Source organism: Oryctolagus cuniculus, chromosome X, assembly GCF_051225735.1.
Source record: "Oryctolagus cuniculus isolate XC-2025 breed Fujian yellow rabbit chromosome X, ASM5122573v1, whole genome shotgun sequence".
Taxonomy (NCBI): Eukaryota; Metazoa; Chordata; class Mammalia; order Lagomorpha; family Leporidae; genus Oryctolagus; species Oryctolagus cuniculus.
The window spans coordinates 86048818-86071911 of NC_142888.1; the positions used below are offsets into that span (position 1 = coordinate 86048818).

General features: G+C 38.9%; 1 protein-coding gene and 1 pseudogene across 1 annotated transcript in view; both read right to left on the minus strand.

The window, feature by feature from the left end:
- Nucleotides 1–551: 551 nt before the first annotated feature.
- The window catches only part of TBC1D8B (TBC1 domain family member 8B), an 86059-nt gene continuing 63516 nt past the window's right edge, over nt 552–23094 (minus strand). Inside the window, exons 13-21 of the mRNA XM_002720152.6 lie at nt 22877–23006; nt 22253–22351; nt 16893–16961; nt 16411–16651; nt 15608–15673; nt 13377–13460; nt 10641–10697; nt 5493–5590; nt 552–3139 (exon numbers count right to left, since the gene is read on the minus strand). Of these exons, the coding sequence (XP_002720198.3) occupies nt 2750–3139; nt 5493–5590; nt 10641–10697; nt 13377–13460; nt 15608–15673; nt 16411–16651; nt 16893–16961; nt 22253–22351; nt 22877–23006 (1234 nt within the window). The 3' untranslated portion in view covers nt 552–2749. The remainder of the gene's footprint in view (nt 3140–5492; nt 5591–10640; nt 10698–13376; nt 13461–15607; nt 15674–16410; nt 16652–16892; nt 16962–22252; nt 22352–22876; nt 23007–23094) is intronic.
- Nucleotides 7641–8185, minus strand: LOC103351922 (dnaJ homolog subfamily A member 1 pseudogene; annotated as a pseudogene).

Below are 23094 nucleotides of genomic sequence, written 5' to 3' on the forward strand. Positions count from 1 at the left end.
GCAGGGGACCAAGGACTTGAACCATCCTCCACTACTTTCCCAGGTCATAGCAGAGAGCTGGATTGGAAGAGGAGCAGCTGGGACTAGAACCGGCGCCCATATGGGATGCCGGCGCTTCAGGCCAGGGCTTTAACCCGCTGTACCACAGTGCCGGCCCCTAGCTGGTCTCTTATGGGTGCTGAGAGGCAGGGTGCATGACGTCTATTTCATGGGCATAAATCACAGCAAGTGGAGAATGGTTCTTGAGGGATAGCAGCAGAAGTGATGAATTTTAATTTTCTTTACAGCACTAGGGAGTGGCAGCTTACTTACTAACCACAGAAGAGTCAGAAACTTCCTTGGTGGCCTGGTATTGGTACACATTGGAAATTGAAAGCTCAATTTAGTCAGTCTCTTGATAATTATGAAAGTCATTTAATATCTAGTAATAAATCTTTTCCTGCCTCAACTAATTGGAGGGAATTTTGTTCTCTGCAACTTAACTAGAACTAATACAGGAGGGAAGTTCTCAAGCAATATTTGACTTAAATGTAAATAAAAATACACCATAGTAAATAATAATAATCTCTTTAATGAAACAATTTTTCAGGTTTAAAATGGATTTATAATATTTATTTTTATAAAGGCAAGTAAAACCACCTTATAACACAAATTTAATGCATAAGGTATAATGCACTGGTTCAGTTTGACACATACATATCTTTAATATTAAGAATAACCCATTTGTTGAACAAGACTGAAACTATAAAACTATAATGTGTTCATCTTGAGTCTCCTGCTGACTCCAAAAATAAATGTCTTTTTAAGCTTGCATTTTAAATTGTTTTGCCACTCTAAAACCTCTCAGTATTTGATTTTAATTAATCTAGGCTAAAATACAATATTCAGTCTCTTCACTATTCTGACTTTAAATTTATATCAAATATTAATATATGCTCTTGAGAAAGTATCTTTTTTTGTAAATACAATCGACAAAATATTTAACAAACTGTATACAATAGTGTCTTTGTAGAAGCATGGGCTATGTGTCTTTCTAGGGCTAATATATATAATTTAACAATTGCTGTATAATAGCAGATGTATGATAGTTTTCATATAAACCATTAAATACGCTTTAAAATGTGGACACATTTCGAGAAAAGATATAGATGCTTATTTACCAACTATCTCTTTAAGTGGTGATTTTCTTAAAAAAAAGACAATGCTGATCAACTCATTTTAAAGACACTACTAGAACGTGTGTGGCCAAGCCCAATGCATGACGTTTTCAAAGGCTCAACTTGAAATTTCTCGAACTTCTAGGAAAATGATGTATTCTATGTTGACAAAGCCCTCTGTGTTGGGCCTTGTTCACGGTGGCAACCTTTTGCCAAAGGTTGACTATCCTAAGTCCTTGCCAGAAAAGGAGACTTGTTAGGTCACTATAAAGGAGATCTGCCCTTTCATTGTTTCACATCTAGAAAAGTCCTAGGGCTTCAAATCAAAGTCTTGTGAAGAAAGAAGCCCCAGTGGAGGCTTCCTGCCCCAACTTCTTAAGTGAGTTAATATATTGCTCTTGTCAGAAAGAGCACAGACAAGTGGACAAATGCAGTTTGCTTCTTTTACAGTTTTCAAAAGTGCTAATAAAGCCCATTATCTCTAAATGGGCTGTCATTGAAATGACTGAAATATAAGCAGCATAAAGTATAGGGAAATTGCACATCTCATTCAGATAGTCACAACTTTTTAAGGTAGGTTCTACTCATTCATTACCTTGGCAATGATCACATACAAGTATGTACTACATGCTTGTCAGACTAACACTATAATTCAGTCTTAGCACGACTATTTACTACGAATGTAAATTAAAACATGAAAATCCAAAATCTCAAGCTAGAATCAAAGCAGTCACAAGCAACTCTGACACAAATGCCACAAACAGCTGCACTCCAAAAGATTTCTAGTAATTTCTCAGTCTAATGGAAAACGTATACAGTTAATTGAACTGTTCATTAACCATTCTCAAAAGGCTGGCTTTATACAGCTTAAGTACAAATATAATATTCCGTCAAGGTTCTGCACCACTTGAGAATGGTATTATTTAAAGAACAAATAGTATTTTTTGGTAATATTGTTTTCTTCATGGCAGCCCCAAGTTTAGAACTCTTGATTTGTTTTTATCAGTAACAGAGTTAGTAGTGTGTCAGTAGCTTCTGAACTGTGCAGGGAAGGAGACTGCAGAAGTAACTAAAATGACATTTATTACTAGATTGTATGAGATTAACTTTAAACATTAGTGCCATTTCAGTTAAATAACTTGAGGCATGAGGGCCCCAAATGGTAATTAAGGCTACAGATCTATGAGTTTAGTTTTCTAAAGTACTCTAAGAGGACTGAGGCAATTCAGGAAAGTAGCTATCAATATGACCTATCTACATCATTGATACTCAAACACAACTTCATTTTCTCAAAATCATTAGTAATTCATATGTAAACAGCAGCACAAGCCAGTAATTTCCTTACTAAACATGATATAGTGGTGCCCTCTAGTGGTAACATTTAGTATACTCCTCTGATAATGCGTATCTTGTGAAATATAAGAATTGTAATGAATCATCTTGATTCTGAAATATCTTGCCTTTTTTTTTTTTTTACCTTCAAATACACTGTTAACAAGATAAATCCCTGAGCCCTACTTCCTGGAATCAAGCTGTCTTGCTATAGGAATCTTGGTCAACTTGTCTATGATAGGCAATTATTGTTAAGAGATTTACATCTTGGTCCTACGCTTTAACTGAGAAGATTTTGCACTTTCTATCTTGGCTTTTACATCTATGGGCTTTTCAAAAAACCTCACCAAGGCTGGTTCATTCAAGAGAGATGCAAGAATCTGTTCAAATGCAAATGACCACTGAGGTTCCTCCCTAAGAGAGGAGGGATCTTTCTCTAGGCGGCTCTCCTGATTCCCCTCACTGGGTCCTGCAGAAGCACAGCTGGAGATTCCTTTGGCCGGTGATGTAGGGCTATGTAGCTTCCTGCCAACTTCTTCCATCCTGAGCAAAAGGCTGGTTACGACAGCAATGGCTTGATATAATGACTCTTCTTCAGGGTCCTCATGAAACAAGTTATAGAGGGTCTTTGAAAACTGAATAAATTGTGACTGGAAGACACAAGTTGGGAATATGATATTTGGATATTAGACTTAGCAAATATAAAGACAACATGGAGGTAAATAATCTCCTGTATAGAATTCGTACCATATGGACTTTATCCTAGAAATTACAAGAAACTGATGACTAATCCCAAACTAAATCCTAGTTTCAGAAAGATGCGTATGAACCATGGAAGAAAATTTCATTTCAGTTTTCCCATTTGTTGCCTAATAGCAGCACATTACATTCAGACTAATTCCTGGATAGTTTGCCTGCCGGCGTCACTTCAGTGATAGCTGGTACTTCTAATGAAACAAAGTCCTCCCTTTCCCTGCACGCAAACCATTAATTAATTAAACAATTTTCATGAAAGGATTAAACAGTGGGCAGCTCAGCCAGAATGGCTTACCCTCCCATTTGGACACATTTGCTTTTAAAGGCTAAGGTGGGGCCTAGGTGGAGAGAGAACCTGGTTTGTTTGCTTACTGCCCCTAGATAAACCATAGACATTCCTAGAGCGCATTTATCATTTAAACAAGTTTTCCAACAAGAGAATTCTATACATCAGTCACCCAATCAGAAAAGTTTATCTGTAAACAAAAAGCAAAACGAAAGGGTATGCTTCCATAAGAACATGTTGCAACAAATGTTTAAGTTTTCCTTTGCTTCCTTTTCCTTGAGTATTGTTCATTTATAATTTAAAATAAACTTAAGCTATCAACTTATTTTAAAAATTACTTATTTTGGAGGTGGCATTGTGGTGCAGTGGGTTAAACCACTGCTTGTGACACCAGCATCCTATATCAGAGTGTTGGTTCGAGTCCTGGCTGCTCAGCTTTTGATCCAGCCCCTTGCTCAAGTAACTGTGAAAACAGAAGATGGCTCAACCACTTGGGTACTCGCCACTCACGTGGAAGACCAGGATGGAGCTCCTAGCTCCTGGTTTTGGCCTGCTCTACCCGTGGCCATTGTACCCATTTGGGGAGTGAACCAACAGAAAATCTCTCTCTGTCTCCCCTTCTCTCTGTCACTCTGCCTTTCAAATACATAAAATCAATCTTAAAAAAATTACTTAATCATCAAATTAAATTTTTAGGGGTCCTTAATATGTGTGCCAGTTAGGTTTTAATTTAATATTGTAAGATATTCTGACTGTGTGCTATATAAGAAATAGATGAATTTAAAATTTTATCAATAATCATCACTAGCATTGCCTGAGCAGTTTAAATATAGGGTCACTAGGAACCTGGGTGGGGATGTATCTTAGTACTTTCTTATTCCTGGTACTTGGCATCTAGTAGGCAATAAAGATGTTTTCTGAATAAATGATCATTTCCACTAAAGCCTGAAATATGCTACAATTTTTCTACAGGAATAAATGTTGCCATAGCAGAACTATCTGAAACACTGGATATACTTATGTGTCTAAGTAAAAAAATCACTGTGGTGGTTATTTAGCCTAGTGGTTAAGACACTTGCTTCCTAGATACTGTGGTGTAGTGTGTTAAGCTGCCACCTCCAATACCGGCATTCCCTGTGAGTGCTGGTTCATGTCCTGTGTGCTTCACCTCTGATCCAGCTTGAAATCAGGGACAGTGCTGTGGCATAGCAAGTAAAGCTGCTGCCTGCAGTGCAGCATCCCATATGGGCACTGGTTTGAGTCCCAGCTGCTCCACTTTCAATCCAGCTCCCTGCTAATGTGCCTGGGAAAGCAGTAGAAGATAGATGGCCCAAGTGCTGTGGCACCAGCCTCCCATGTGGTGGACCCAGATGGGAGTCCCAGGCTCTTTTGGCTTCAGCCTGGCTCAGCTCCAGCCATTGTAGCCATTTGGGGAACGAAACAACAAAAGAAAAACTAATATCTGTCTCTCTCTCTCTCTCTTTCTCTCTGCCTTTCAAATATATAGAATAAATTTTACAAAAAGACACATGCCTCCCGTATCAGAGTGTTTGGGTTCTATACCTAGGCTCCTGACTCTAGCTTCCTGTTAATGTACAACCTGGGAGTCAGTGACAATAGCTCAAGTAGTTGGCTCCCTGTCACCTACATGGGAGACATGGGTTAAGTTCCAGGCTACCAGCTTTGGCCTGGCCCAGCTCGGGCCATTGTGGGCATCTGGTGAATGAAACAGCAGATGGGGGCTGATATTATATACATCTCCCTCCCTCTGTCTACCTCATAAATATTTTTTTATTTAAGTAAAAATAATTTAAAATTTGTTCCCAGTCTTATGTGCTCATCCAAAACTTACAGATTATATAGCTCATTTTGTAATAACATATTAGCTGTTTTAGAATCAGTCACATCCATATTATACAAAAAAGTAAGAATCCAGAATTTTCTCTTTGAAAATACTCTACCTGATTCATTCGTGGTAAATCCTTAATGTTTTCTTCTTTTTTGAAAAGCTCATCTTGCCATTGAGTTAGATAGGCTTGAATATCAATTTTTCCTTTGCCTGAACATAGAGAAAAAAACATTTCACAATGAATACTCCACTGTATTTCCTCAAGTCTCTAAGAGAATAATTATGATTGAAAGATCTTTCACTGAGATATAAGATTCCTCTTTCAATCCAAGAAATTATCTGAATTTACCCTTGATTTCTCTCACAGGCTCTCAGACTACTTTCTCCATTTCTATTTGGACTAAAACTTTTCATTTGGGAAGGTTGGGGACTAAGGGAGATGGAGGGAGAGAGGGAGAAAGGAAGTTTTTATATTAAAACACTATACCTAGGGGCCGGCATTGTGGCGTAGCGGGTAAAGCCGCCGCCTGCAGTGCTGGCATCCCATATGGGCACCAGTTCGAGTCCTGGCTGCTCCATTTCCAATCCAGCTTTCTGCTGTGGCCTGGGAAAGCAGTGGAAGATGGCCCAAGTCCTTGGGCCCCTGCACGCATGTGGGTGACCGGAGGAAGCTCCTGACTCCTAGCTTTGGATCGGCACAACTCTGGCCATTGTGGCCAACTGGAGAGTGAACCAGTGGATGGAAGACCTCTCTCTCTCTCTCTCTGCCTCTCCTTCTCTCTCTGTGTAACTCTGACTTTCAAATAAATAAATAATCTTTAAAAAAAAAAACACAGTATACCCAGACTTGAGAATGCAAATCTAATGTTGTCATTCTCATGCATAGTACTAAGTTTCATATGTTTTCAATATCATTTTCTTAATATGCAGATACAAAAGTGGTCTATGGTGGATCTTTTCAGATATTCAAAACTACTTATTTATTCCTTTAGAGAGTTACACAAGATGATATTAATGGGACTCAATTATTTAAGATCACTTGAAAGCTGGTTGGAAAGGCTGAGGAAGATATATGATGGGCTTTTAGAGGGCAATGTGCACTCTTAATGTGCATACAATCTGACCCACCATAACATTCTGGGGCTGGCGCTGTTGGCATAGCGGGTTAAGCCACCACCTGCAGCACTGGCATCCTATATGGGTGCCAGTTTGAATCTTGGCTGCTCCACTTTCAAGACAGTTCCCTGCTAATGCGCCTGGGAAAGCAGCAGGAAATGGCCTAAGTGCTCAGGCTCTTGCACCCAAGTGGGAGACCTGGATGAATTTATCTTCTCCCAAGGAAATATTTATAAAATTCTAAAATGTAAAGTATAAAAATGTTTGTTGCAGCACAATTTCCAAAAAAAAAAAAAAAAAGATTGGAGACAACCTAAATGTCTATCAGTATTAGACTAGTCACTGAAATAATTTATTATACAACCAAACAATAAAATACTCCTTAGTCATTCAAAACAATATGGTAGATCCAAATGTACTGACATGGAAAGATGTTCATTATATGTCATAAAATATGATATATCATAAAAACAAATAGCAGAACAGTATTTATAAAAGTTTTCATTTTTTTCCTGATTGCCAATTAAACAGTTTTAAATTTCATAAGCTTAACAATGAAGGGTTAGACACTAAAGCCAACACATACACCTAGCATTTCAGTCTAAGCTTGTCCATACAGACAGCTGAAATCAATTACAACATATGGTTAACAAATGCCAGGGGAATTTTCTTTTTTTTTATATAAAGATTTATTTATTTATTTCAAAGTCAGAGTTACACGGAGAAAGAAGAGGCAGAAAGAGAGAGAGAGGTCTTCCATCCGCTGGTTCATTTCCCAATTGGCTGAAACAGCCGGAGCTGTGCCAATCCGAAGCCAGGAGCCAGGAGCTCCTTCCGGGTCTCCCATGTGGGTGCAGGGGCCCAAGGACTTGGGCCATTTTCCACTGCTTTCCCAGACCATAGCAGAGAGCTGGGTCAGAAGAGGAGCAGCCAGGACTCGAACTGGTGCCCATATGGGATGCCGGAGCTTCAGGCCAGGGCGTTAACCTGCTGTGCCACAGCGCCAGCCCCGCGAACTTTCTTTAAATTAAATTTTTATAGGTATTAAATTTCATCTTGCACACTGAAGTTATCATAGAAACTGGGCATAGTCAAAGCTTCTATATTTACCTTTATTCTTCATTTAACTTTGAAAACAATACTATAGTTGAATATTAAAACAAAAAAAATAGGAAGTAGTGGGCATATTATGGTTATAGTCTTTCACTCATCCATCCACTACTGCATACAAAATGCCAGCAGTGACTTATCCACTGGCCCCATTAAGAGGTCTGACACGGAACACCCCCTCTGGGATGATGTTCATCATCCTCATATGCTTCTCCATTACAAGGACTCCATCTTTCCTGATTTGGATCAAAGTCCACCCGATCCATTTCATCAGTCTCTTCTACCTCCTTCCTCTCAGGGATACATTTTTTCCAGCAAAGAGAGCTTATCAGGAGAGAGAAAGCCATTCTCAGGAAAGCTAACCTTAAGTGCAATGATTAGGTGACCCTTTTCATAAGGCCTATGACAAACTGGCATGCTTTCATGTAGCACACACTTGGTATCTCCAGGCTTGACAATCTGACCTGGATGAGAGGTGATGATTACGGTTCAGTTGTCAAGAGAGGAAACTGGCTTTTGGAAACTACATAATGCTTCAACCAGTTGTATGTCCACACATATAAAAAGGTCTTCTCCTCTTCAAGTAAAAACAGTGTGGCACAATAGGTTAATCCTCCACCTGTGACACCAGCATCCATATGGGTGCTGGTTCGAGACTCGGCTGCTCCTCTTCTGATCCAGCTCCCTACTAATGGCCTGGGAAAGCAGTAGAAGATGGTCCAAGTGCTTGGGCCCCTGCACCCACGTGGGAGACTCAGAAGAGGCTCAAGGCTCCTGGCTTCAGATCAGCCCAGCTCTGTGGCCATCTGGGGAGTGAACCAGCAGATGGAAGACCTTTCTCTCTGCCCCCCTCTTACTGTCTATAACTCTACCTCTCAAATAAATAAATAAAATCTTAAAACAACAACAACAAAACAGCATGATTCTTCTGATATAACACAGTGATCTCCTGGCTCCAGGCCTGATTCTTGGTCTCCTTCACCATGGAATGCTACCTTCTGGCCATCTTTCATGCCTTTGTCAATATGAACTTCTAGAATTTTCTTCCCTCAAACTATTTTTCCTTGTTGCTGCTTTTACATCTATGTTTAGGATTGATTTATTTTCCTATGGCCCTGGCACTACATGTATACAGACTGAAGTTGCTGAACTACTCCAGGTCCTATCTGGTGAATTCTTTTTTTAAGATTTATTTATTTATTTGAAAGGCAGAGTTATACAGAAAGAGAAGGAGGGACAGAGAGAGGAGAGAAAGAGAGGTCTTCCATCCGCTGGTTCACTCCCCAGATGGCCACAATGGCCGGAGCTGCTTTCTCAGGCCACAGCAGAGAGCTGGATCAGAAGAGGGGCAGCCAGGATTCAAACTGGCGCCCATATGGGATGCTGGCACTGTAGGCGGTGGCTTTACCTGCTATGCCACAGTGGCAGCTCCCTGATGAATTCTTATTTGCATTCTAGTACCTGGGCAATAGGGACAGCACTGTACTGCTCCTTTCTTACTGCCTCGGCCTTCACATTTGTCACAAATCACATTCTTCTGCAGAGCCAGTTTTCTTGTTGCACTATTACCTAAGTCTTCTAAGGTTACTAAGAGTTGACGTAGGGGGCCAGTGCTGTGGCGTAGCAGATAAAGCCACTGCCTGCAGTGCTGGCACCCCATATGGGCACCGGTCCAAGTCCTGGCTGCTCCACTTCCCATCCAGCTCTCTGCTAAGGCCTGGGAAAGCAGTACAAGATGGCCCAAGTCCTTGGGCCCTGCACCTGCATGGGAGACCTAGAAGAAGCTCCTGGCTTCTGGGTTTTCTCTCTCTCTCTCTCTCTCTCTCTGCCTCTCCTTCTCTGTATAACTCTTTCAAATAAATAAATAAGTCATTTAAAAAAAAAAAACAAAGAGGGGCCGGTGCTGCGGCTCATTTAGCTAATCCTCTGCATGTAGCGCCAGTTCTAGTCCCAGTTGCTCCTCTTCCAGTCCAGCTCTCTGCTGTGGCCCGGGAGGGCAGTGGAGGATGGCCCAAGTGCTTGGGTCCCTGCACCCGCATGGGAGACTGGGAGGAAGCACCTGGCTCCTGGCTTCAGATCAGCGCAGCTCTGGCTGTGGCGGCCATTTGGAGGGGTGAACCAACAGAGGGAGGACCTTTTTCTTTGTCTCTCTCTCTCTCACCATCTATAACTCTACCTGTCAAATAAATAAAAAAATAAAAAACAAAGAGTTGATGTACAACATTTTTACCTCTCTGTTCTCTCTGCATCCTTCCTCCTCCTCCAAAACACATGTCCATGGGGGAGCCAAAACCACCACCTGCTCTACCCCCCTTAATTGCTTGTTCTCCTCCTTTGTCATATAATTCCCTTTTCTTTGCATCAGAAAGAACTTCATAAGCTTGAGAAATCTGTTTAAACTTTTCTCCTATATTTAGATTCTTATCAGGGTGGTACTTCAAGGCCAATTTTTTTTTCAATTCTTCCTGGGTTGCTTTGAGTTTGACCCCCAAAACATCATAGTAAGTGCTTTCTTTCACGATTTTCTACAGCAGGTGAGCAGGCTGGGGCTGGTGTGGGGGAGCAGGAAAAAGCTTGGGCAGCTGCTGCTCCTCTGCCGTTCACCAAGCATACTGGAAAGTTCTCTCATTTTTTTCTTAAAGATAATATATATATATATGTAAATAGAATCAGGTCTGGAAAGGATAAAGACAAGAATAATTTCGGCCTTTACTTCTAGGTGGGGTTTGGTGGGAGTAAGACATGGTACTATCTGAATTTCTTGTAAAATGATTATCTATTACTTTTGTGATTCAATACTTTAGAAATAAAATTAAATGACTATGGATCATTTACTATTTTATATAACTTCTGAGGAATTAAGAAATTATTATACTAACACAAAGAGGGGATAAATTGTTAAACACAAGGAAACTGAAAAAGCTCTCAGGACAGTTAGATAGCCTTTAAAAGAATCGACCCTCCAACTTGTAGCTACCTCTGTTTACAAAAACAGTAACTTAATAAACTAAATGATATTTCTGGATCACAGTACCTTTTTCAGGGCTCTTTTTTGCTGATTCTGCTTCCTTCTCACTTGTAGGCTTGGAAACTACAGGAAAAGAGGACAATTGCATTTTGTAAAATATTAACAAATACCTTAATGAACAACTTAATACATTATCCCTCTTAGTAGTTTTTTTATCTGTTCTACTTAATATGACTGGTTTAGATCTGTAATTGATGCACAGTTATTCTTAAGTGTTGAAAATTAACTGAAATGCGATCCCTGTTGAACATGGTGGTGGGAATGGGAGAGGGAAGAGATGTATAATTTGGGACATGCTCAGGCTGACTTGCCCCAAGTGGTGGAGTTGGAAGCATACCAGGGGATTCCAATTCAATCCCATCGAGGTGGCATGTACCAATGCCATCTCACTGTTCCAGGTGATCAGTTTCAGTTCACAGTTGGTCATGGTGGAGGGACTGGGAGTCAAAGGGAGCACATAGACAAGTCTAGTACCTGCTAACACTAACCGATGGAGTAAATAAAGGGGAGAGTGATCCAACATGGGAAGTGAGATACTCAGCAGACTCATAGAATGGCAGATGTCCTAAATAGCACTCTGGCCTCAGAATCAGCCCTAAAGGCATTCGGAGCTGGCTGAAAAGCTCATGAGAGTATTTCAGGCATGGAAAGCCTAGACACTCTGGCAAAAGATCTCTGCGAGTGAGATCCCAGTGGAAAGAACAGGTCATCGAAGAAGGAGGTACCTTTCTCTGAAGGGAGGAGAGAACCTCCACTTTGACTATGACCTTGTCTAAACAAGATAAGAGTCGGAGAACTCAGAGGGCTTCCATAGCCTTGGAAACTCATGACTGGAGCATAGGGAGATTACTGATGCCATAGACAGGAGTGTCAATTGGTAAAGTCAACAACAGGAGTCACTGTGCACTTACTCCTCATGTAGGATCTCTATCCTTAATGTGCTGTACATTGAGATTTAATGCTATAATGAGTACTCAAACAATATATTTCACTTTGTGTTTCTATGGGGGTGCAAACTGTTGAAATCCTTACTTAATGCATACTAAACTGATCCTCTGTAAAAAAAAAAAAAAAGAAATTATCAATTCCCAACTTGACTCTCACTGGGATTAAACATGACAATAGGTCTGCTCTGATTTCATCATCATTTAAAAAAAAAATCATCTATTATTTTTCACTTTATGTTTCTGTGTGGGAGCAAACTGTTGAAATCCATACTTAATGTATACTAAGCTGATCTTCTGTATATTAAGATAATCGAAAATGAATCTTGATGTGAATGGAAGGGGAGAGGGAGTGGGAAAGGGGAGGGTTGTGGGTGGGAGGGACGGTATGGGGGGGAAGCCATTGTAATCCATAAGTCGTACTTTGGAAATTTATATGCATTAAATAAAAGTTTAAAAAAAAAAAAAAAGAACCATTTCACAATACTGAAAAAAAATATTAACAAATACCTTTGAAAATAAAATAAAATTACAAACAAAGACTTAAAAGTACATATTAGTACATTTTAGCTGACCTGGACCTCCGTTACTACAAGACAAAATATTTTAAAACTTTCACAGTAAAAAGAACATGGAGCGTGGCGGGGAGGGGCGGGCAGGTGTTTGGCACAGTAGCTAAGAAACAGCTTGGCACACCTGCTTCCCATATTAATATAGCTGGTTCAAGTCCCAGTTCTTCTGCTTCCCATCTAGCTTCCTGCTGATGCGCACCCTGGGAGGCAGCAGATGGTGGCTCAAGTACTTAGGTTCCTGCCACCCACATGGGAGATCTGGAGTGAGTTATGGGCTCCTGGTTTTGGCCTGGGCCAGCCTTGGCTGCTGCCAGGCATTTGCAGAGTGAACCAGCGGATGAAAGATTTCTATTGTTCTACCTTTCAAACAAAATGAAAATAAATAATTTTTTAAAAAGAACACTGGGGGGAAAAACTAAATTAAAAATCCTAGAAGAAAGTATATCAAATATTAACTATCTATTCCTCAGTGGTATTTTCTTCTTTGTGACTTTCAATTAAATGTATTATTTTTACATATTATACTAGAAGTCAGAAGGCTCAGCTACAAGTCCTAATTATGGCAATAATTCAGTGAAATCTTGTACTAGTCACTTTTCTCTGGGCCTCAGTGCCCTTATTCATAAAATGAAGGGACTTGATTAGATTATTTGTAAGGTTTCTCATACTTAATGTTCAAAAATTTAACATACATTAATCACAAACACATACCAATCATACATTAATCAGTACCCATCCCTGTATAAGATACTATATACTCATGACAATGAAGCAAAGGACACAAAAATAAGCTGATATCACTCCAATTTATGTCTGGGAGCCAGACTCATTCCTGTCTCTTACACCAACAGTGATTTATAAAAGTATCCACTGTCTGAATAATAGCTATGACCTTCAATCATCAAAGAATCTATTGTCTTCATTGTATTTTATCAAGGTATGAAAATGGTCCAATACATTGTAGAAATTCCTGCAACATTAATTAGAAACAAAATATATTTTCTTTTAAATTCTTCAATAAATAATAAACTCCATAACTCAAAGCAGTTTGGTTAATCAGACAAATATCTATGGACTAAACTAAGTGCTATGATAGTACAAAAGAAGTAGAAAGTATACCAAATCCAAGCTTTACTAGTGGTAGTTGGGTAAAGAATATCTAGGCCAGGAAGATCTCTATGAGTGACTGATCATCAAAGCAGTTAGACATTTGAACAGATATTTACCATGGAGCTGACTGAAATAAAGTAATTCTTCCTTGGAAAGTTCATCTCCTTTTGAAGAGTCCTTCGATTCCACTTCAGTATAAGCTGAAACATATAACCCATATCACATTTACTAACAATAAGGGATGAAGACAGGATTCGTGATGGTCAGCTAAATCTGGGAGAAGCTGGTTAAGCAAAATGATTTCTGTATAAGAAAGACAGAAGCAAAGAACTGTGGAAGTGGTACTATTCTACCATATAGAAAATAAGAACTTGATCATTCTGAGTTCTGTTACTTCTCCTGTTTGCTTTTTAATAGTTTCTGAGAGCCATTACAAGTTGAAATAAGAAAAGCTGGTATTTGGAAACCTCTGAAAATGGTGCCCTCAGCCATTTAACAAACTTCTTCAGTAACAAGGAAATCATGAAGTTGACTGTTTTGCTGGACTTTCTACCTGTGCTTTGAAAGATATGGAATTGTTTTCCTATTTTTGATCTCCTTACTGAAAGTGTATTCAATGGCACTATTAAACATTGTATCAGCAACCTAACTTGACAATGTAAATTTATTTTTTAAAGATGTATTTATTTGAAAGACAGAGTTACAGAGAGAGGTAGAGACAGAGAGAGAGGTCTTCCAGAGGAAGGAGGGAGGGAGGGAAGGAGGGAAAAAGAAAGTCACCTGGCTCTCCTGAGAAGATGCTAAAAGGGACACAGGTGAAGCTTCAGACAAATTATGCAGTGGTGTTTTTGTGAATTACTCTATCCAAGCTAAAAGGTACTTTTATACAATGTTCCTTCAGCTGAAAGCCAAGGAACTGTTTTGTCAAAGTAGGGGTCAGAGCTGGGAAAGGCAGCCTCTTAAGGTCAGGGGGAAAAACTTAAACAAACTGGAGTGGTGTGGCAAACTTGAGGCAATATGGTAGATTAGAAAGAAACTTGAGCCTTGGAGTCAGACCTCATGTTGAATCCCATCTATGCAATTTATTAACTATATGATCTGCAGCAAATAATTAAATCATTCTGACCTTCAGTTTCTTTATCATTAATATTGGAAGGGTAATACCATCTCTCAGGGATAGTGTGAGGATTTTATAAAAGAATTCATGTAAAGCAGAGGTTCTGACAGATCAAGTGTTCAAGAAATGGTAGCTTTGATTTTGCTTTCTTCTCCAAATACATAATACAAATGGTTGCATTTTTCTGATTAATTTGCAGTATTTTATAAGTTTGGGAGTTTGTCTAACATTAACTTCTACTTTAATGACAACAACCACCCAAATTGAGCATTATACCAATATTCAAATTCTTGTACACAAACTTTCATTAAATTTATTATTTTTTTTTTTTGACAGGCAGAGTGGACAGTGAGAGAGAGAGACAGAGAGAAAGGTCTTCCTTTTTCCATTGGTTCACCCCCCAAATGGCGCGCTGCGGAAGGTGCACTGCACTGATCCGAAGCCAGGAGCCAGGTGCTTCTCCTGGTCTCCCACGTGGGTGCAGGGCCCAAGGACTTGGGCCATCCTCCACTGCACTCCCAGGCCACAGCAGAGAACTGGCCTGGAAGAGGAGCAACTAGGACAGAATCCGGCGCCCCGACCAGGTCTAGAACCCGCTGTGCCAGCACCGCAGGCGGAGGATTAGCCTAGTGAGCCACGGCGCCGGCCCATTAAATTTATTGACAGGAAATTTGTGGACCCATCTGCTACACAAACCTTTTTTCACAGATTTCACTGTATCTGTACCAGCAAAAGTAGTGATAATATGACCTGAGGGCCACAATGAAACAATGACTTCATATCATATTGAAAATTACATTCGGGGCTGGTGCTGTGGCATATTGGGTAAAGCCACTACCTGCAGCATCAGCATCCCAAGTGGGCGCCGGTTCAAGTTCTGGCTGCTGCACTTCTGATCTAGCTCCCTGCTGGTGTGCCTGGAAAAGCAGCAAAGATGGCCCAAGTCTTTTAGGTCCTGCACCCATGTGGGAGACCTGGATGATGATCCTGTCTCCTGGCTTCAGCCTAGCCCAGCCCCAGCTGTTGCAGCCATTTGGGGAGTGAACCACCGAATGGAGGATCTCTCCCTCTCTCTCTGCCTCTCCTCCTCTATAACGCTGACTTTCAAATAAATATATAAATCTTTTAAAAAAGAAAATCACACTGTTTGTTACAATCATATCTGCAATTGTACTCGTTAAAATGGAACCAAGCCTTGTTGTATATCATTAAACACTGTTAAATGCTTACCTGGAGGAATGTGCAGCTTAAAAAGCAGTTTAAGCTTCTCAGTAAAACTTCCATTGTACATTATGTCTGTCCAATAAAATTCAATTGCAAACAATCAGGTACCCGAAGAATAGGCAATCAATTCCAGCAGCAAAGATTAGTTAAGACACGGATATTAGCTTCTTCTACTTAGGCTAACAGTTAACCAACCACTTGGTCAGCTAGATTCTCATCTTTAAGTGTATAAGCAAAACACAATTTATCACAGGGATAAAATGCTGTCCTGCCTGTCTCCTTTCCCTCAACCTCAGATTTCCTTTTTCTTTGGAATGAGGTCTCCTGCCCTATTTGAGGGGAGAACTGCTCTTCAGGGGCAGTGTCTGATAAGAAAGCATGCTGGAGTGTCTGGAAAAGCAAAGGAACAATATCTATGGGTGAAGCACTGACTAACCACAGGTACAACATGCTTGCTGGATATTTTTCTATTGCTTTTCTGGGCTGTATGGTTGGGTTTTTATTGAGGAGAAAAGTTTTCGTAGCTTTCTGCACATGAGTACAGGAAAATTCAGACATTCTTTTCCTTCAAATTAACCATTTAAAACATCTACATCTAATAGCTTGTTCTTCTGAGAGGACTGTAGCAAACTGAGATGAACATAATTAGATTTAGCAATTAACACAGAAAAGGGTCCAGTTAGTACTGAAGCTGGAACCCACATAGCTCAGAGTGACAGAATCTGGCTAAATTGACAATAATAGGCAGTACTAAATATTTCTAGGGGCACCTTTATTTTTTGCTTAAAAAAATTTGGACATCATCCTACCAATTACAGAGGAGAATTCTTTGAAGTTTATAAGGCAGTCAGAGTTTTCATCCAACAATCGGAATGTCCATAACGCCAGCGAGTCTCTGTTTGCAGAATGAGCCCAAGGACTCAACAAGTGATACAATACTCTGAATTGCTGGCAGTCAATCTGATACTGCTCCAAATAAGGCAGACTGGGGTCATGGTGCTTCAATGCTGGACAACTCAAACGCCAATAACAAGATAAAAACAGTTCTTTCTATTAAACACAAATTAAAAAAGGAAAGTCAGTAAGTCAGGAAAGGTACAATTTTCTTTCATTTCAACATGACATAATAAATATGAAATTATTAAGAGTAGTTGTGATAAAATTCTGGTTAAAGAGCATTACATTTTATTTATTTTTTTAAAGTTTTTATTTAATGAATGAGTTTTTTCATAGGTACAACTTTAGGAATATAATGGTGGATTACATTTTATTTAAAGAAGAACAACAGTACCTTAAAGATGACATAAAGTTCATCCAATTCATGAAGGCTCAACTTCACATCTTGTGACACAACACGCAACTTAAAAAAGATTAAAAACAATTTAGAATTTAACACTTCAGTACAGAAATACTCTTTGAATCCACTCAAGAATCTCCCCTGCCAGCAGAACACATTTTTCTTTTAATTTTTTAAAGGAGCAATAAAGTTAAGTGCACCTCAATTACCCTTTTAAAAAGCTGTGCCTAGACCACAGTTCAATTCTACTCTGATATGTACTTTGACATTCATCTCTTCATAACCAGAAATTATTGCTGAAGGACAGCTGCTTAATGTCTATAAATATAAGCAATAGTATTCCAAGTCTCATTCCATATATTCCTCTCTTGCTGCACGAGCAATCTGTCAAATTGTGTTGCAAGGTTGTCATTAAACACTTCAAAGGCATCAGGAGATGTACACTCCCTCTCTACGCCAAAAAAAATGTTCCAAATAATCAGCTTACAAAATAAGTAATTTTATGTTACTCCATTAAGAATAAGCACTAATGGTACAATCATTATAGTAGTTAAGAAATTTAAAAGCAAGATTAAAGATAAATGCTAGAATGAGATAGAACTTTAAAAAAAAACCAGCAGACTCAATGAATAAATTGAAGAGTTATTTAAATGCATGGTCACTGTCATATATGCAGTCAAATTGAACTTAGAATAGTGATTACTAGAGGGTGCAAAGGGTGAGGGAAGAGATAGAGGGAGGCTGGGTAACAGGTACCAAATGATCAGATAGAAGGAGTAAGTCCTAGTGTTCTACAGCACTTTGAGGTGACTATAGTTTAAAACAATGTATTATATGCTGTGAAAAGAACCAGAAGAGAGAGGCCAGCATTGTGGCATAGTAGGTAAATCTGCCTCCAATGATATAACTATTTCAAATAAATAAATAATTTTTTTTTGACAGGCAGAGTGGATAGTGAGAGAGAGAGAGAGAGACAGAGAAAGGTCTTCCTTTTGCCGTTGGTTCACCCTCCAATGGCCGCCACGGCTGGCACGCTGCAGCCGGCGCACCGCGCTGATCCGAAGGCAGGACCCAGGTGCTTCTCCTGGTCTCCCATGGGGTGCAGGGCCCAAGCACTTGGGCCATCCTGCACTCCCGGGCCACAGCAGAGAGCTGGCCTGGAAGAGGGGCAACCGGGAAAGAATCCGGCGCCCCGACCAGGACTAGAACCTGGTGTGCTGGCACCGCTAGGTGGAGGATTAGCCTATTGAGCCGCGGCGCCGGCCAATAAATCTTTTTAAAAACTTAAAAAGGCTGGAAAAGTGGAGCTGGTAGGCTCCAAACACAAAGAAAAGTTAGGGAAGTAAAAAGGTTGGTTCTCTGGTTTGACTGGCTTCTACCATAAATACGTGTGAAATATTGCACAGTGCCTCATAAAAATGTACAAGCATTATGTTAATCAAAAACCCCAAAGCAACAAATAAAAAATGAATAAAGTAGACAGATTTCTGGCAAGTATGATAGAATAAATCACTATTAAATATCACTGAGAAGGAAAGGATAATATAAGCACATATACAGAGCTCACTAAAGGTGCCCAGCACATTGTAGGTACCATTAAATATCTGCTGAATGAATTCTGGAAGATTTGAACCAATATACTTGATAATCTAGACAGATAATTTAATATGAAAATATACATGACAAAAATTAACTTGGTCAAGAAAGACAATTTGAATAAACACAACTAAAAAAGTGACTGCAGACCCTCATGGTTTTATAGACTTGTTTTCTCAAATGTTCAGGTAATGGGTAATTTCTATGTAATCTATAGACTATTCCAGAACTTAGAAAACTTACTTTTTATAAATTTCACTCTATGGTTAGCACACACACACAAAGAAAACTTTACACTAATGTTACTTTAACATAGACACAAAGAACCTAGCTAAAACTATTTAGCAAAATATCAAAGCAGAATGCAAAAAGAATGACATATCATAACCAAATAGAATTCTTTTCAAGAATTCAGCAAAGGGGCCAGAGTTGTGGCACACCAGGTTAAGCCTCCACCTGCGATGCCGGCATCTTAAATGGGTATCTATTCCAGATCTGGTTGCTCCACTTCCAATCCAGCTCCCTGCTAATGCACCTGGGAAAGCAGTGGAAGATGGCCCAAGTACTTGAAGTCCTGCACCCAAGTGAGACACCTAGATGAATCTCCTGACTCCCAGCTTCCCAGCTCTGGCTGTTGCAGCCATCTGGGGGAGTGAAAGAGTGAAAGAGTGAAACAGTGGATTAAGACCTCTCTCTCTCTCTCTCTCTCTCTCTCTTTTCCTCTTCCTATGGCTCTGCCTTTCAAATAAATAAAAAAATAAATCTAACAAAAAAGAACTCATTGGAAGCCTGATATTATGAATTCCTTAAAAAATTTAGTATATTAGTAAAGTACAAAAATTACAAATTTAAGGCATGAAAAAGTCAGCCAGGGCTGGGCCAGGCCACCCAGATCTCCCACATAATGGTAGGGGCCTGAGAACTTGATCCACCATCTGCTACCTCTCAGGCTGCATTAGCAGGAAGGTGGATCAGAAGCAGAGTAGCCAAGACTGAAATTACTACTCTTATATGGGATATGGTCATCCCACGCATTGGCTTAACCCACTTCACTACAACACATGCACCTCAATTTTTATTTTAAAAGAAATGTCCTAAACCTCTTAACTTTTAAACTAAATAAAACATTCTTAATTAACTTGATACAAGGCATCCTTCAAAGATAGCAATAAAGTACTAGAAGCATTCCTATTAAATTCAGGAATAAGATAAGAAAATCTGTTACTACTGAGATTATTCAATACATCTCCGAAAATCCTACTCAAAGCAGTTATGTACAAAAAAGAAAAGAGGCCTAATTATCAGGAAGGGTCAAAATTCTAAGACTACAACTGGCATGCTTGAACATTCAGAAAAATCTGAAAAAGCCAACTGAAAAATATTATAATTAATGACAGTAACATGGCCACTTAAAATAGCAACATATTTAAATCAATACCTTGTACATACACCGAAATAAACAATTAGAAAATGTAAAGGAAAAAAATCTCACTCATATTAGCAGAAAAATTATTATAAAATACACCAGAGAAGAGTAAGCCCAACAAGAAATGAGTAAGATCTACATAATCTACTATAAATGCTTAGTGAGGGACATTTAAAAAGTGGATAATTAAAATGGATATCAAAAAGGAACTTTAAAAGCCTTATCAGATTTTAAAATGGAGTACAAGGCCACAGTAATCAAAACAATATGGTATTGTTTTAGTACCAAAAATAAAAAATAAAGTCTAGAAATAAAGCCCATGTATGTATACAAGAATATAGCATAGGACTATTCAATAATTGGCTTTCAGACAATACGTGATTGCAGGTGGGAAAAATAACATTCGAGTCCTATCTTGTGCCATAAACAAAAAATATACTCTAGGTGTATTAAAGATTTAAACATTTTAAGATTTATTTATTTATTTGTCAGGCAGAGCAATTGAGAGAGTAAGAGCGAGAGAGAGAAGAGAGGGAGAAAGAGATGGAGAGGACCTATGAAATTTAAATTTATTAAATAAAAGCTTTCTAAAAAAGGAAAAGAAGAAGAGAGAGGGATAAAGAGAGAGAAAATAGATCTTCCATCTGCTGGTTCACTCCCCAAATGGTCATAGCAGCCAGACCTGCACCAGGCTGAAACTAGGAACCAGGAACTCTATCCTGGTCTGCCACATGGGTGGCAAGGGCCCAAGTACTTAGGCCATTTTCTGGGAAAAGGGCATTCTTACACACTTTTGGTGGGATTATGTTTGAGACAAATCTTTCTGAGGATATTTTGGCAGGACTTGTCATATTTACATGGAAATACCCTTTATTCCAGCTCCCACTTCCAGGAGTGTATCTTATATCTTATAAAGAACACATACACAAGATACATAAAGTATTATTTGTAAGAGCACAACAAAGGATATGTATTAAGTTCCACATCAGTGGAACAGCTAAATAAATTAGAATATATCCATACTACAGTGAAGTATTGAGTACATAAAAGTGAGGTAGATATTTGTATATACTGATATGCAATCACTGTATTTTTGAGTGGAAAAAGTTTCAGAACAAAGCGACTGGTATGACCTCATCTTAACAACTACATGCTCCCCTTTACACATGTATCTGCACATTTATGTGTGCCAATATATGGAAAAAAGATATGGAACGATATATGCCAAATCATTTTAGAATGGTCACTCCTGGGATAGTGAGCCTTTACTTTTAACAATTCTGTATTGCTTGAGCATACAATGAATATATATTACTTCATTTTTTAAATATATAAAATTAAAACAAGAGGGCTCTATGTTAACTATTTTATAGCAACATCACTGAAATAGTTAATAGAAATCTAAACCTGGAATCTGCAGCAGTGTTAATCATCCCAGATGTGTATTTCTGAGGACTTGGCCTTTAAGCAAGTAGGTGTACAAAACCAACACATGCTCATGATTAAAGCTCAAACAGTACAAAAGGATATAAACAGCAAATTAAATCTTCCCCCTTTCTGACCAGAAACCTTATTACCCATTCATTAGAGGCAATTAAGAACTTCTTAGGAAGCCACCCAAATATTAAAAAGGCAAGTACTTAACACTATTTTTACTCTTCTCACATTACCTTTGAAGGATAATAATATTTATTAGCCACACTGACTACTATGTAGATCAGTGGCTCTTATGGGTACAATACATCACACATATGTTATGCTTAAATGCCTACATCACAGCAATCAATATTGAGCTGTGGTGATGTTTAAGGTCAAACGACACAAAAAGTAGCATAATTCAATCACAAGAAAATAACTAATTTCCTCTCAAAAATTTTTTAATAAGCTAAACCTTGGCAAGAATTTAGCTCATGGGGCCCACAGTGTGGTGTCCTGGGTTAAGCCGCCACCTGCATATGGGTGTCAGTTCAAGTCCTGGATTGTTTGCTTCCAATCTAGCTCATGGCTAAAGTACTCGGTAAGGCAGCAGAAGATGGCTCAAGTACTTCGGCCCCTGTCACCCAGGTAGAAGACGTGGATGGAGTTCCTGGCTCTTGGCTTCAGCTTGGCCCAGCCTTGACCATCATGGCCATTTGGGAAGTAAATCAGCAGATGGAAGATCTCTTTCCCTCTCTCTGGAACTCTCCCTTTCAAATATACAAATCCTTAAAAAAAATCTAGGTCAAAGGTTTAGTCCTTTTCATTTTACTTACACAGAATTATAATTTTTAAAGGAAGTTAAAGAAAAAAAGTATTTCTTCAACCGGTTTTCCTCCACTGCGTAGATACTCACTACATTCTGCTTTGTTGTTTCCTCCAGTGTCTGAATTACATACAGTCTGTTTCGACAGCGCATGCTATGTATATCTTCATAACGAACATTACCATATTTCTGCAAGAAACATGATTTCAGTGAATATTCATTCATAATAAACATCCACTTCTCCTCTTACAATTGAATTGCATCAGACTCAATTCTGAGGCCTTGGTTCTATTTCTAGCTATTTTTCTGACTTGCTCAGTGATTTTGCAGATTTTCACTGCCCACGTTTCAACTGCTGTATATATTCACTGGAGAGAATCCCGTCTACTATGTGTCTAGACTAAGCACAAGAGCACTGAAAAAAATCTTAGCCACTAAAAAGACATTATTTTTCATCTTTTTATACAGTGATAGATAATTAAAAGGGTTATCATTTGTGAAAGCAAATAAATTCAGTTTCATTTAATGAAAAGCAAATGGAGACAGAGGAAAATACAGTCTGGGAATAGGTCACAGAACTCATTTTTTTAAAGTGAAATTGGATTCTAAATTGTATCTTTAGTTGCGTTTTATTCTTAATATACCACTAGAGCTATAAATGTGCTACTGATCATTTTAAACATGCTATGTAAATTTATGATAAAAAAATCTTACCTCATTGGACTCTCTAATCAAATCTGTAATATCCACTCTAGTTTGACTGCTTTTCTCATCAGTCACATTTGAACCCTGCTGAACACTTGAAGGCAATGGGCTATCCTTATTAGTGACACTGTCAAAGAACCTATCCAAAAGTGATAGCAATATATGAATTAGTACAATTAAAACTATTAAAGCAGAGCAAAATGACAGCTACTTTCTCCCTAGTTATT